The sequence below is a fragment of the Natrix helvetica genome (genome assembly GCF_964273705.1).
Source record: "Natrix helvetica genome assembly, chromosome: 6".
NCBI lineage: Eukaryota > Metazoa > Chordata > Lepidosauria > Squamata > Natricidae > Natrix > Natrix helvetica.
This window is the reverse complement of record NC_138553.1, coordinates 4,156,099-4,170,068: the sequence shown is the minus strand read 5'-3', so window position 1 is coordinate 4,170,068 and position 13,970 is coordinate 4,156,099. Positions and strand designations below refer to the sequence as shown.

General features: G+C 45.0%; 1 protein-coding gene across 1 annotated transcript in view; it reads right to left on the bottom strand.

Annotated features, from left to right (window-relative positions):
- The window catches only part of PLXNA4 (plexin A4), a 397,694-nt gene that overhangs the window by 91,638 nt on the left and 292,086 nt on the right, over positions 1-13,970 (bottom strand). The window contains exons 10-12 of the mRNA XM_081957639.1: positions 12,273-12,473; positions 6,348-6,444; positions 1,345-1,535 (exon numbers count right to left, since the gene is read on the bottom strand). Coding sequence (XP_081813765.1) covers positions 1,345-1,535; positions 6,348-6,444; positions 12,273-12,473 — 489 coding nt within the window. The remainder of the gene's footprint in view (positions 1-1,344; positions 1,536-6,347; positions 6,445-12,272; positions 12,474-13,970) is intronic.

Sequence of the window (13,970 nt, the reverse complement as noted above, 5' to 3'; positions counted from 1 at the left end):
TTTTTTCCAACTGTTGAGTGGAAACATCTGGCTTGAGGCTCTCAGTCAAACTCATGTCCCCACCAAGCTATTTGGTCCCTTGTGTGAGCAAGGTTTTGTGTAGCCCAGGGAAGGAGGAGGGAACAGCACACTAAGCAAAAAGACATGAAAATAGGAATAGAATAGAATAGGAAAGAATGGAATGGAATAGAATAGAATAGAATAGAATAAGGTATGAAATGGAATAGAATAGAATATGGAATGGAATGGAATGGAATGGAATAGAATAGAATAGAATAAATATAATAGAATATAATAGAATAGGAAAGAATGGAATGGAATGGAATGGAATAGAATAGAATAGAATAAGGAATGAAATGGAATAGAATAGAATAAGGAATGGAATGGAATAGAATAAGGAATGGAATGGAATGGAATGGAATAGAATAGAATGGAATGGAATGGAATGGAATAGAATAAGGAATGAAATGGAATAGAATAGAATAAGGAATGGAATAGAATGGAATAGAAAGGAATGGAATAGAGAATAAGAATGGAATGGAATAGAATAGAACAGAGCAGAACAGAACAGGAATTTGGGTACCACTGTGGTCGTATGTCAAGGACTCCCTGTGAATAGGATAGAATCGTTTTCCAAAAACTATAGTGGAAGTGTGGCTTTCTGTAATTTTGAAACATTTCTGCTGATGCAGCCTAAAATTACTTCTGTCTCTGTCTCTCTCTCCCCCCTCCCTCCATCCCTCTCCCTCTCTCTCTCTCTTTGTGCGTGTGTGTGTGTGTATGTGTGTGTGTGTTTATCTGTCTCTGTTTGTTTGTCTGTCTGTCTCAGCAATCTCATCATATTTCTGGTTCATATTTAGTTTGCAATGAGCTACAATAGCAGGAAACCTTTCTGATATATTCTAATCACGTCAGATATTCCTTCGCAGTTAGATTTAGCTGATCCTGGCTGAGCTCAGCAAAAGCTAAGCAAGGATCAGACCCTGGGGAAGAGACCACTGGTTCTAAATTAGACCTGGAAGTCAAATAAAAAAATAAAAAATAAACCAACAATCCAAAAAGTATCCTTGGAAAAGGATAGTTTTGCTTTTATAGCCTTCTCTAAGCAAAGTCGGCCTCTTGCCCCCTCAACAATCTGGGTCCTTATTTGACCCACCTCGGAAGGATGGGAGGATGAGCCAACCTTGAGCCTGGTGGGATTTCAGCTGCCGAATTGCAGGCAGCCGGCAGTCAGCAGAAGTAGCCTGCAGTACCGCACTCTGGCCACTGCGCCACCGCCACTGCACAAAGTGACCCGTTGCAACATTGGAGAAGGTCTTGACGTGAGGAAGGGAGGACACTTACTTCCATAATCTTGGGGTTTGTGCACTTTCCGCCGGTCCCCAAAAGTTCCAGCCATCGGTTCTCCAGGACGGAGCAATGGTGCTTCAGCGTACATTGGTTCAAGTCTTCGCACCAGCCGCACTCGTAGTCTGGATCTGCCTTCAGACACAACCCACAGCTGTCCCTCATGGCTCCACACTTGTACAGGTGGACTGCAGGGAGAAGAGAAAGCCACTAAGGACATGGGATGCAGATGGGGGGCAAAGTTCTGGAGGCAAGTAGTTCCACTGATTCATGGTTTTCACCGTCAGGAAATACTTGTACCCTGAAAGATTCTAGAGTACGGGTGTCAAATTCAAGGCCCAGGGGCCAGATCCAGCCCACGGGGTGCTTAGATCTGGCCCATGGGGCTGTCATGGAAACAGCAGACTGGCCCACAGTGACTGTGCCAGACAGCCAAAAAGAGGGAGGGAGGGAGGGAGAGAGGGAGGGAGGGAGAAATAAAGGGGTGCATTTTAGTCGGTTCTATCTTGTTTGGGCAAACCGGTAGTGGTCGTGCCCGGATGTCATCAAGTCCCATTTCTGACGCTCTGAGTTTGCCTGGAAGGTCCTAGGCATGAGCGTAGGTGGCACAAGCGCCCTCACTTCGCTCGATCGTGCACTCACCTTTGCAAACCAGTAGCGAAGGTAAGTTGATTTCACCCCTGGATAGATAGATTGGATGGATGGGTGGGCGGGCAGGCGGGCGGACGGACGGACAGACAGACAGACAGACAGATAGATAGAATGGATGGACGGATGGGTGGATACATAAGATAGATAAGAGATAGATAAGAGATAGATAGAGAGAGAGAGAGAGAAAGAAAGAAAGAAAGAATGGACGGATGGATAAATAAGACAGATAAGAGATAGATAGATAAGAGATAGATAGATGATAGATAGATACATGGATGGATGGATAGATAGATAGATAGATAGATAGATAGATAGATAGATAGATAGATAGATAGATAGATAGATAGATAGATAGATAGATAGAATGGACAGGTGGACAGATGGATGGATGGATAAATGACAGCTAAGAGATAGATAGATAAGAGATATATAGATGATAGATAGATGGATGGAGGGATGGATAGACAGACAGACAGACAGAATGGATGGGCAGACGGTCAGATGGATGGATGGATGGATAAATAAGACAGAAAAGAGATAGATAGATAGATAAATAGCTAGATAGGTAGGTAGGTAGGTAGGTAGGTAGGTAGGTAGGTAGGTAGATAGATAGATAGATAGATAGATAGATAGATAGATAGATAGATAGATAGATAGATAGATAGATAGATAGATAGATAGGACGGGTGGACAGACGGACGGACGGGTGGATACATAAGATAGATAAGAGATAGATAGATAGATAGATAGATAGATAGATAGATAGATAGATAGATAGATAGATAGATAGATAGATAGATAGAATGGACAGATGGATAAATAAGACAGATAAGAGATAGATAGATGATAGATAGATACAGAGATGGATGGATTGATGGATGGATGGATGGATAGATAGATAGATAGATAGATAGGACAGATGGACAGATGGACAGATGGATGGATGGATAAATAAGACAGATAAGAGATAGATAGATAAGAGATAGATGGATGGATGGATGGATGGATGGATGGACGGACAGACAGACAGACAGACAGACAGGATGGATGGATGGATGGACGGATAAATAAGACAGATAAAGTGATAGATAGATATATGAGTGATGGAAAGAGAGAAAGAAAGAGAGACCGACAGACCCAGAGCTTTTTCCGACAGGCAAATGTGAGCAGCTTCACAGGGAAGTCCCAAAGCGTCCCCCAACCCAGCCCCAACTCCAGGGGTTCCCTCTTAAGAGCCCTGACGGTGCAATTCAGCTGCCTAAACCCCATCAAAAGAAACGGGGAATGGGGCAGAAAAAGGCCGGCCTCTCTTCGCAGGGAAGGGAAAAGAGATCAGAAACGGCCGATCCTCTTCCGAGGAGATGAAAGGCCAAGCGAGGCCTCCGGATACAGCTGGGAAGGTTTAGAGGCATAAAATCTACTCTCCGCCTCAGTGCAGGCTCCCGTTGCAAATGGGAATGACGAACAGAAAGTAAAAGGGACGGAAAGAAAGTGTGCTCTCTTTACTCCCGGCCTAAATCCTAGGATTAATTCGGGAGGACCCCAAACCAGCTGGAAAGGCCAAAGCTGTGGATAGCGGCTCTGTGGCATTTAATGCCACGTACACAAATTGCAAGCACGGAGAGAGGCAGTTCAGGGATGCCGAAGGCTCCCAGGGGCGCCAGGGAGGGTGGGGGGCACGGTTGGGCCTCCCTCCCCTAGAAGCAAATCCTTAATGCCCTGCCTTTGATCTTCGGAGCTGCTCGGAAGCAATTGGGGATGGTAACACCATCTCCATCCAATTCATATCTCTCTCTCTCTCTCTCTCTTTTTCTTTCTTTTTCTCCCTCCATCCCTCTCTCTCTTTCTCCCTCTCATTTTCTTTCTTTCTTTCTTTCTTTCTTTCTTTCTTTCTTTCTTTCTGCCACTCTACCTTTCACTTCTTCCTTTTTGCCTCATCTTCCTTCCTCCCTCCCTCGTTCTTTCTTTCTTTCTTTCCTTTCTCCCTCCCTCTCTTTCTTTTTCTTTCTTTTTCTCCCTCCATCCCTCTCTCTCTTTCTCCCTTTCATTTTCTTTCTTTCTTTCTTTCTTTCTTTCTTTCTTTCTTTCTTTCTGCCACTCTACCTTTCACTTCTTCCTTTTTTGCCTCATCTTCCTCCCTCCCTCTTCTTTCTTTCTTTCTTTCTTTCTTTCTTTCTTTCTTTCTTCTTTCTTTCCTTTCTCCCTCCCTCTCTTTCTTTTTCTTTCTTTTTCTCCCTCCTCCTCTCTTTTTCTCTCTCTCTCTGTCTTTCTTTCTTTCTTTCTGTCACTCTAACTTTCCTTCCTACCTTCCTTCCATCCTTCCTCTTTCTTTCTCTTTCTTTCTTTCTCTTTCTTTTTCTTTCTCAGTTTCTCTCTCCCTCCCTCCTTTCTTTTCTTTCTTTCTTTCCTTCCTTCGTTTCCTTTCCTTTCTCCTCCCTCCCTCTCTCTTGTGTCACACATACACACACATCAATCTTACCTCCTCCCCAGGCTACAAGTCAATCCAGCTTTGCTCTTTCCCACATTCACTTCAACCATGTCCACACAACCATTAACCTGGTTTCTGAGTTAGAAACTAAACTAAACAGATCCACCCAACATGCAAAGGCAACAGATCAAATCAGAGATTGCACCCACAAAGAAACAAAGTCTTCCCACCAAAGGGACAACAGGTAAGGCATTTTGCCTAATGCATAAATACCTTCGTTTCATCTAGGTTCAACCATTAGCCATTTCAGAAAGAAAGAAAGAAAGAAAGAAAGAAAGAAAGAAAGAAAGAAAGAAAGAAAGAAAGAAAGAAAGAAAGAAAGAAAGAGGGAAGGGAAAGAGAGAAAGAAAGAGAGATAGAAAGAGAAGGGAGGGAGGGAGGGAGGGAGGGAAGGAAGGAAGGAAGGAAGGAAGGAAGGAAGGAAGGAAGGAAGGAAGGAAGGAAGGAAGGAATGAAGCCCACCCATCAGACAGATCTGGTTGGCCAAGTTGTGAGAATGCAGTCACAATGAATTTGAGAAATTAAAGAGGACCAAGGACTCCACAGTTCAACCCTGAACTGCAGAGATACTTTAGGAAGAGGATATTTGTAGCTCAGGGTTCAACTGTGGGATCTAAGTTGCTATATTAGCTTATTGTCTTCTTACAGTCATTTCATGACCCAACTAGCTAATATCATCAGTGCCAGAAGGAGTGATATTTGCTTTCTGTTTATATACTAGCCCTGTCAGTGTTGGTGGGGATATTCTTGATGGTTTCTTGATTAGGCTGTTGTTGTCCTCAACCAACACCGACAAGGCAAGCCACCTGTATATAAACAGAGCAAACCCCACTCCTTTCTAACCGATGGTGTTGCCTAGTTGGGTCATGAAACGTCTGCAAGAAAACCACCCAGCTCTGAGAGCACCAAGGACCCCACAGATAATCTCTTCTCTTGAAATTAAGCTTCAAAAGTGGGGGAAGTGTTTTGGGATCGATGGGGAGGACAACAGAGTTGTTTTACAGGCAGTGTTCTGACCTAGGATTCCTGAGAAAGCATAAATCACAATCTTAGTCCCCAAAACCCTATTTTATTTATACGACTATAAATTATGGTAATTCACAGTCCGCAAGACTTCTTAAACAGTCTGTGAAGAATCTGACAGATGTCTGCTTGAGTTGCCACAATCTTTCAAGGGAATGCTGATAAACACCGACCTTATCTCCCTTGGAATGCGGCCAGAGACCTAATCGCCAAATGCAGAGCAAGGCCAAACTTAGCACAGAGTCAAACAGAACTTTTCAAAGCTTGAACCAACCAGATGAACTAATTGTTTCCTGCAAAAGCTCAGGTCCCGTTCGCTCCTCTTTTATGTCTTATGGGAGGGGCCAATCATCTCCAAGCCTTACTCCCAAGTCGACCCTGTTTTTTGAATTCTTATTGCCTTCTGGCAGCTCTGTGCATGCACACACTGGGAACAGGCTCCCTCTGTTCTTCTGCCTTACTGATGTCAGATTCTGGAGGCTCTGGAGGCAGTGCATAACTCCCAGATGGCCTTGGCGCCCTCTCTGCTTCCGACGCAGAGCCCTCATCCGAGCCTTCCCCAGATTCCAGGACTGGCCCATGTTCCTCCCCAACTTCCTCACTGTCCAAATCTACTGCCAACTCCGCTGGCGGGCCACAGCAGGCATAAAGGAGCCGCCTGGGTCAGGAGTGGCGACCCTACACCCCCGAGTAAATGCATTCATTAAAAACCAGAGCAAAAATTAGCCTGTGATCGATGACAAAAGGAAGCAGGCACCGTTTGGCTAGGTTTAAGGAAACAAAAGCGGCTTGTTGCTAAGGTTACCACTTCCAAGGACAAGTTGAAACGACAAGTTACCTTTATTCTGGGCCGGGTTGTCAATGTTGAAATTCCCATTCCACACGACCGTCAGATCCACCGGCAGGCTGTTAATCTCCATCCCGTCATAGGAATACTAAACAGGGGAAGGGAACAAGACATCAGACGCCTGTTGATCCGACTCTCGGTTTGTCACTGTATGCAAACTGAGTTTTAAAAAAGAGAAAGCCAACAGTTGCAATGGGACTATCTGTTTGGATTTTGAGGTTTTTTTTTAAAAAAAAGACAATAACAACTCCAAAACCTGTTGGAAAAATAACATTTTTAACGGGGATTGTTGACCAGGAATGTGTTGTGGCAGCAGATTTGGACAGTGAGGAGGGTTGGGGAGGAAGATGGGCCAGTCCTGGAGTCTGGGGAAGGTTCTGTGTTGGAGGCAGAGATGGGGCCAGGGCCGTCTGACAGTTATCAGCTGCCTTCACAGTCAGACATCAGTGAGGCAGAGGAAAAACTGGAGCCTGTTCCAAGGGTGCACATGCGCAGAGTGGCCAGACGAAGGGAAAAGCTAATGCACGCATGCTCACTTTGCAGGTGCCTGCGCCCCTTCATCTGCGCCCAGCCTTCTGTGCATGTGCTTTGCTCACGCACATGCCTTCTGCACATGCGGCCAGCCTCAAAAACGTGTCTAAATCGGACGGCATAGAGCCGGGGCATGTGGCCGATTTCCACTACCGGTTCGGGCGAACCGGCCTGAACCGGCTGAATGCCACCTCTGTTCCCACGGTTATAAAAGGTCCATCGTTCCCTACCTCTTTTAAAGAAACTATCCATGGATACAGGTCATCCTCAAGTTACAGCAGCTGATTTAGGGACCTTACAAGCTGCGAATGTGGTATTCTTCTTTAATGAGATTTATTAAGGGGAAAGGAATGGGTTGCAAGAATTCCTGCAGCTGGACTTTTCCCCAAGTATTTCAAACGAATAGATATCTTAGTTCACTGGCTGACTTACTTCCTTTGTTTTAAGAATTGTCCTTTTTATTAGTTTATAATATAAAATATAAAAATACTGTGAATATTGCATTATATTGCATTGCACTGCCTTGTATTGCACACGTAGTCCTTGACTTCATTTAGTGACCATTTGAAGTTATGACGACACTCAAAAAAGTGACTTATGACTGTTCTTCACACTTACAGCCGTTGTAGCAGCCTCGTGGTCACATGACAATCAATCAGGTGGTTTGCAACTGGTTCATATTTACGACAGTTGCAATGTCCCGGGGTCACGCGATCCCCTTTTGCGACCTTCTGACAAGGAAAGTCAAGGGGGGAAGCCAGATTCACTTAACAACCATGTTACTAACTTAATGATCGTGGTGATTCACATGACAACTGTGGCAAGAATGGTTGTAAAATGGGGCAAAGCCCACTTAACAACTGTATCGTTTAGCAACAGAAATTTTGGGCTCAATTGTCGTCATAAGTCGAGGACTTCCCGTATTGGGAAATGAACATTTAGATTAACAAGCAGGAAATGCTCATTTAGACAATCGATTAAATGCAAACTTATTTGCAATTATTTGGCAGGGTTTCCAGTGACTGTTATGCTCGAGGTGCAACTGTATTTCTTGTAAATCAAACCTCTCTGGGAAAAGGCATGAAATATACTTTTCTAAAAGCACTTTAGACATGGACTGGCAAGATGGCACCCCTGGGTCTCTCGTCCCTGATTTGGGGGTTGGAAATGAAGGAGGAAAGCAGAGGGATTTTATCATTCATAGGGTAAGTTTTTTTCTGAGTTCCCCAATCTCCTTTCCTTTCGTAACCCAGTGCAAATAGATAGAGAACCAGCGTAGGCTATGAAAATTGGAGAAGGAAGGAGGGAGGGAGGGAGGAAGGAAGGAAGGAGGGAGGGAGAAAGGAATAGATGAGAAGGGAAGGAAGGAAGGGAAGGAATGAGAAAGAGAAATGAAGAATGAAGGAGGGAGGGAGGAAGAAATAGATGAGAGGAGAAGGAAGGAAGGAAGGAAGGAAGGAAGGAAGGAAGGAAGGAAGGAAGGAAGGAAGATGAGGTATATATAGATGTGTGTGTGCGTGTTGTATTTGTGCTGATAAATAAATAAACAAATACAACACAAATATAACAAAGGCAACATTAAAAATATGGTTTTCTGCCTGGATGGTCTCCTGGAGTGAGCCGAAAGACAGACAAAGGGAAACAGTGTGTTCCCTCCCATATTTGGCCATACCAGGGGTTGTAACATAAATACATATACATATACATATACGTATACCTATACCTATACCTATACGTATACATACATACATACACACACACACACACACACACAAACACACATAATATTATTATCCTTTCATCAGATCATATGTTTCTCACACCCCTTGGCATTTGTGTTCTGTTAAGATACAGCCTGTTGTGCCTTAAAATGGCTTCTACTGTACAGCGCAGTGGAGTTGCCATGGTAACGGCTTCACAGTACTCCACAAGGGGTCTCCCTCTGGTAAGGGGGAAAATCCAAACTTAGCAATTATGTTTGGTCCGGATGTTTTTCCACCTATAAATAAATAAATACCTGGACAACGGCGAGTATCAGCTAGTCATTTTTTTAAAAATCAAAACCAATCCCTGGCAGCCAGAGCTAGCCTTCCACCCAATCCGTTTTTCTTCTCTGTATAATCTTGGGCTTAGAAGAATGCAGCCTGGAAGATAGCCCCTGGGGTGGGCGAGGGTGACACTCGGGCATCAAATCTTGCAAGCTCGAATGATGAGTAATTAACCCAAGGCAGAAATATGATGTGAGAGGGACAGAGAGGGGTTGGGTAGCCCCCTCGTACATCTCCTGGCTTCATTTGACATTAGTTCCTCTTGACTGCATGGCTACTCCGAGCCGAGCCGATGGCTATGAATCCTTCATGGCCTCCACGGGGGACGTTTTATGGCCACTGAGGCTCTTAATTAAAAGGACAACATCTGTCGGCAAGGCAACAAGCAGAGGCCAGAAGATGGACGCTCAGCCAGCTGCAGGGATGGAGGGACACCGGCAGGGCGGTAGATGCATGCGCGGAGCTGGAGATGGGTAGGGGGTCCCTCAAAGACCCCTGAGCAGATTCTCCCATTATTCCATTCCCAAGATGGTGGCGCCGGGATCGGCTGCAGCTGCATTGGCTCTGTCTCATAGAATATATGTGGGTATATGCATAATTCTATATTTCTTTCTCTATTTGTGTATTTATTTTGTCATTTATGTAGTGTGTATTGGAGGTGGTGACCCTTTGGGAGCTGCTTGCAACGAATTTTCATTTTAATTATGGCGATTAGTGAACATTCAAAGTGACAATAAAGTTATTCTGTTCCGTTCCGTTCTGTTCCATTCCATATTCTATTCTATTTCTTATTCCATTCCATTCCATTCTATCCCCTGTTCTGTTCCGTTCCATTCCATTCTCTATATTCTATTCTAGTGATGATGAACCTTTTCGGCACCAAGTGTCCAAATCGGAATGCGCGCAGCCGAGTGCCAGAAACACAAAGACCAGCTGGCTGGTGTGCATGCACTCACCGGAAACTGGAAGAACAGCTGGCGATGGTGTGTGTGCGTGAAAGCTAACTGGGTAGCTTTGGGCCAATCACCAGGAGACGAGGAGTTCTAGTCCCACCTTAAGCACAAAAGCCAGCTGGAGGACTGTGGGCCTATCACCAGGAGACAATGAGTTCTAGTCCCATATTAGGCATGAAAGCCAGCTGGGGGACTGTGGGCTAATCACCAGGAGACAATGAGTTCTAGTACCATATTAGGCACAAAAGCCAGCTAGGTGATTTTGGGCCAATCACCAGGAGACAATGAGTTCTAGTCCCACCTTAATCACAAAAGCCAGCTGGAGGACTGTGGGCCTATCACCAGGAGACGAGGAGTTCTAGTCCCACCTTAGGCACAAAAAACAGCTGGGGGACTGTGAGCTAATCACCAGGAGACAATGAGTTCTAGTCCCATATTAGGCACGAAAGCCAGCTGGGTGATTTTGGGCCAATCCCTAGGAGACAGTGGGTTCTAGTCCCACCTTATGACTTTAGGCCAATCCCCAGGAGACAATTAGTTCCACCTGACTTCTTTGGGCCAATCACCAGGAAACAGTGAGTTCTAGTCCCACCTGATGACTTTGAGCCAATCACCAGGAGACGGTGAGTTCTAGTCCCACCTTATGACTTTGGGCCAATCCCCAGGAGACAATTAGTTCCACCTGACTTCTTTGGGCCAATCACCAGGAAACAGTGAGTTCTAGTCCTACCTGATGACTTTGAGCCAATCACCAGGAGACGGTGAGTTCTAGTCCCACCTTATGACTTTGGGCCAATCCCCAGGGAGACAGTGAGTTGTAGTTCCACATTGAGCATGAGATTTTGGGCTCAATTGCAGGTCGTAACTGGAAGATTCCCTGTATATTGAGATGGGATTTGCAGAAAACAATGTGAGGAGGATGTTGGTTAAAAAGCCGAAAGGAAGATGGAAACAAGGAAAAGGGGCTCACCCCTCCAGGAATTGATTTACACAATCCATTTGTCTCCAACAATACACCAGTCTCTCAAAATAGATCAAAGCCGCTGGGACACACACACACACTGGTATCTGGCCTCATGATTCTTGGACATAATTTTACCGGGGGAAGCACAGAATGGCATATATAATACGCGCGGATAATAATGTTTGAAGAAGAAAATAGATGACTCTTGCCTTCCCCTCTGAAGTCTAGAAGGCGTCCTCTCTTTCTGACAACAACAACAACAACAACAGAAGAGACAATCTCTGAAAGGACAAACAGCAACTGCGGCACAGGAGGTCCTCGACTTATGGCTGTAATTGAGCCCCAAATTTCTGTCGCTATGCAACCTTTCTGGTCATGGTTGTTAAGCATACCACAGCAGTTGTTAAGTTAATCACATGGTTGTTATGTGAACATGGCTTCCCCATTGGCTTTGTTTTTCAGAAGGTGGCAAAAGGGGATTGCATGACCCTGGAATGCTATGACCATCATAAATATGAGTCAGTTGCCAAACATAGACAGATAAATTATCTATCATCTTTCTTTCTTTCTTTCTTTCTTTCTTTCTTTCTTTCTTTCTTTCTTTCTTTCTTTCTTTCTTTTTGTTTCTTTCCTTCCTTCCTTCCTTTCTTTCTTTCTGTCTGTCTGTCTGTCTATCTATCTATCTATCTATCTATCTATCTATCTATCTATCTATCTATCTATCTATCTATCTATGTATCTATCTATCTATCTATCTATCTATCTATCTATCTATCATCTATCTAATCAGCTACTTCTTTCTGTCTATTTATTTCTTTTTCTTTATTTTCTTTCTTTCTTTCTTTCTTTCTTTCTTTCTTTCTTTCTTTCTTTCTTTCTGCCTGTCTGCCTGCCTATCTATCTATCTATCTATCTATCTATCTATCTATCTATCTATCTATCATCTATCTATCTATCTATCTATCTATCTATCTAATCACCTACTTCTTTCTGTCTATCATTTCTTTCTTTCTTTTTCTTTCTTTCTTTTCTTTCTGTCTGTCTGTCTGTCTGTCTGTCTATCTATCTATCTATCTATCTATTTCTGTCTGGCTGTTTATCTATCATCTATTCCTGTTTGTCCGCCTGACCATCCATCCGTCCATCTATCCAATACTTCTTACTGTCTGTCTATCATCTATTTCTGTCTGTCTGTCTGTCTGTCTGTCTGTCTGTCTGTCTGTCTCTCCACCCACCCACCCACCTAACTCCTTACTTCTGTATCTATCATCCATTTTTTCTACTTCCGTACACCTTGTATTACTGTTAAACAAAATATTTTCCCTGGGGGGGGAAAAAAAACTCCACAGTCCCAGCTGCCGCCTGGACCGTTCCCCCAGAGCCCCCCCTCCCTCCTCCCTTGCGGAGGGCGCTTACTCACGGAAGTGTTCTGGCACTGGACGCTGGAGCTGTTGAACCTCAGGGCCGGCACGCGCTTCTCCATGCCCTGGATGGAGATGATGCACTCGTAGCCCCGTTGGCCGGACTGCGGTTGGGGTAAATTCTTGGCCTTCAGGGTGATGGGCTTGATAACATCCACGGGGACCAAGATCTTGTTGGCCTTCAGCAGCTGGGGACAGTCCTGCACAGAAAGCAGACGGAGCCCAATTCGGGGAGTCAGGACAGAAAGCGTCACGTGTTCACGTTTTCACCTGCGTCTCCTTCTTTTTAAAAAGTTTTTTTATTGAACACAAATTCTTTGCCAAAGATTGGCAAAGCCTTTGCCATACCTATTAAGATATAAAGTTATACATTAAAACTGCCACGCTTGTTTACATTTGGCCTACTCAGTATTTACAAACATCAATACATCGTATTTCCAGCCATGCTGCTTTGTTTTTATCTCATACGTTTTCACTGTTATAGTTTCATGCATAATTCTAATCTCCGTTCTATAAATCTTAGTCATTTCTTATTTTGGGCCTTTCCTTTTTTTGTTCCAACCATCGATAAAATTTCTCCCAGATCTTATACCGTGTTTCCCCGAAAATAAGATAGAGTCTTATTTTCTTTTTACCCACAAAATATGGCTTGGGCCTTATTACGAGGGGAGGGTTTATTGTTTTGGGGTTGCCGGGTAGCTGCTCTCTTGCGAGGGGCTCCCAAAGAGCCAGGCACAGCCTCAGGGGCAAACGGCTGTGTTGCGCTGTCGCAGCAACGCAACACAACAGCCATGAAGTGACCACACTCACGAGCAGCCCCCCGGCAAACCCCCTTTCAAGCCGGGCACAGCACCATTCACTGACCTAGGGGTATCGCCAAGCCGCGTGAGCATCTGTTCGCCTCTGCCCGGCTCCCGCAGCTTGCCGCCTTCGAAATGGCAGTGAATGGCGCTCTGCATGGCTGGAGGGGGGGTTGGGGGAGCGGCTGTTCCGCTGTCACTCACGCGCCTGCCAGCCTCACGATGCCCTGGCCCAGCTCTCTCCGCAGAATCAGGGCACTGCTGCTGCCGCCGCATGGACTAGAACTCACATCTCCTGGTCATTGGGCCCAAGTCACCCTGCTAGCTTTTCTCCTAAGGCAGAACTAGAACTCACATCTCCTGGTCATTGGGCCCAAGTCACCCAGCTAGCTTTTGGCCTAAGGCAGGACTAGAACTCACATCTCCTGGTCATTGGGCCCAAGTCACCCAGCTAGCTTTTCGCCTAAGGCAGGACTAGAACTCACATCTCCTGGTCATTGGGCCCAAGTCACCCAGCTAGCTTTTCGCCTAAGGCAGGACTAGAACTCACATCTCCTGGTCATTGGACCCAAGTCACCCAACTAGCTTTTGGCCTAAGGCAGGACTAGAACTCACATCTCCTGGTTATTGGACCCAAGTCACCCAGCCAGTGTTCGTGCCTAAGACAAGACTATAACTCACACTCTCCTGGCCATTGGCCCAAAGCACCCAGTCTGCTTTTATACCTAAGGCAGGACTAGAACTCACCAACTCCCAGTTTCTAATCTGGTTCCTTCACCACTAGACCAACCTGTGAAAAGTATCTATGGTTTTTATGTACCGATTTGATGCTATTTGGCATCGGAAGGCAGACAGAGCGATACAAACAATCTCAAGATTTAATTCAGGAGGGAATGG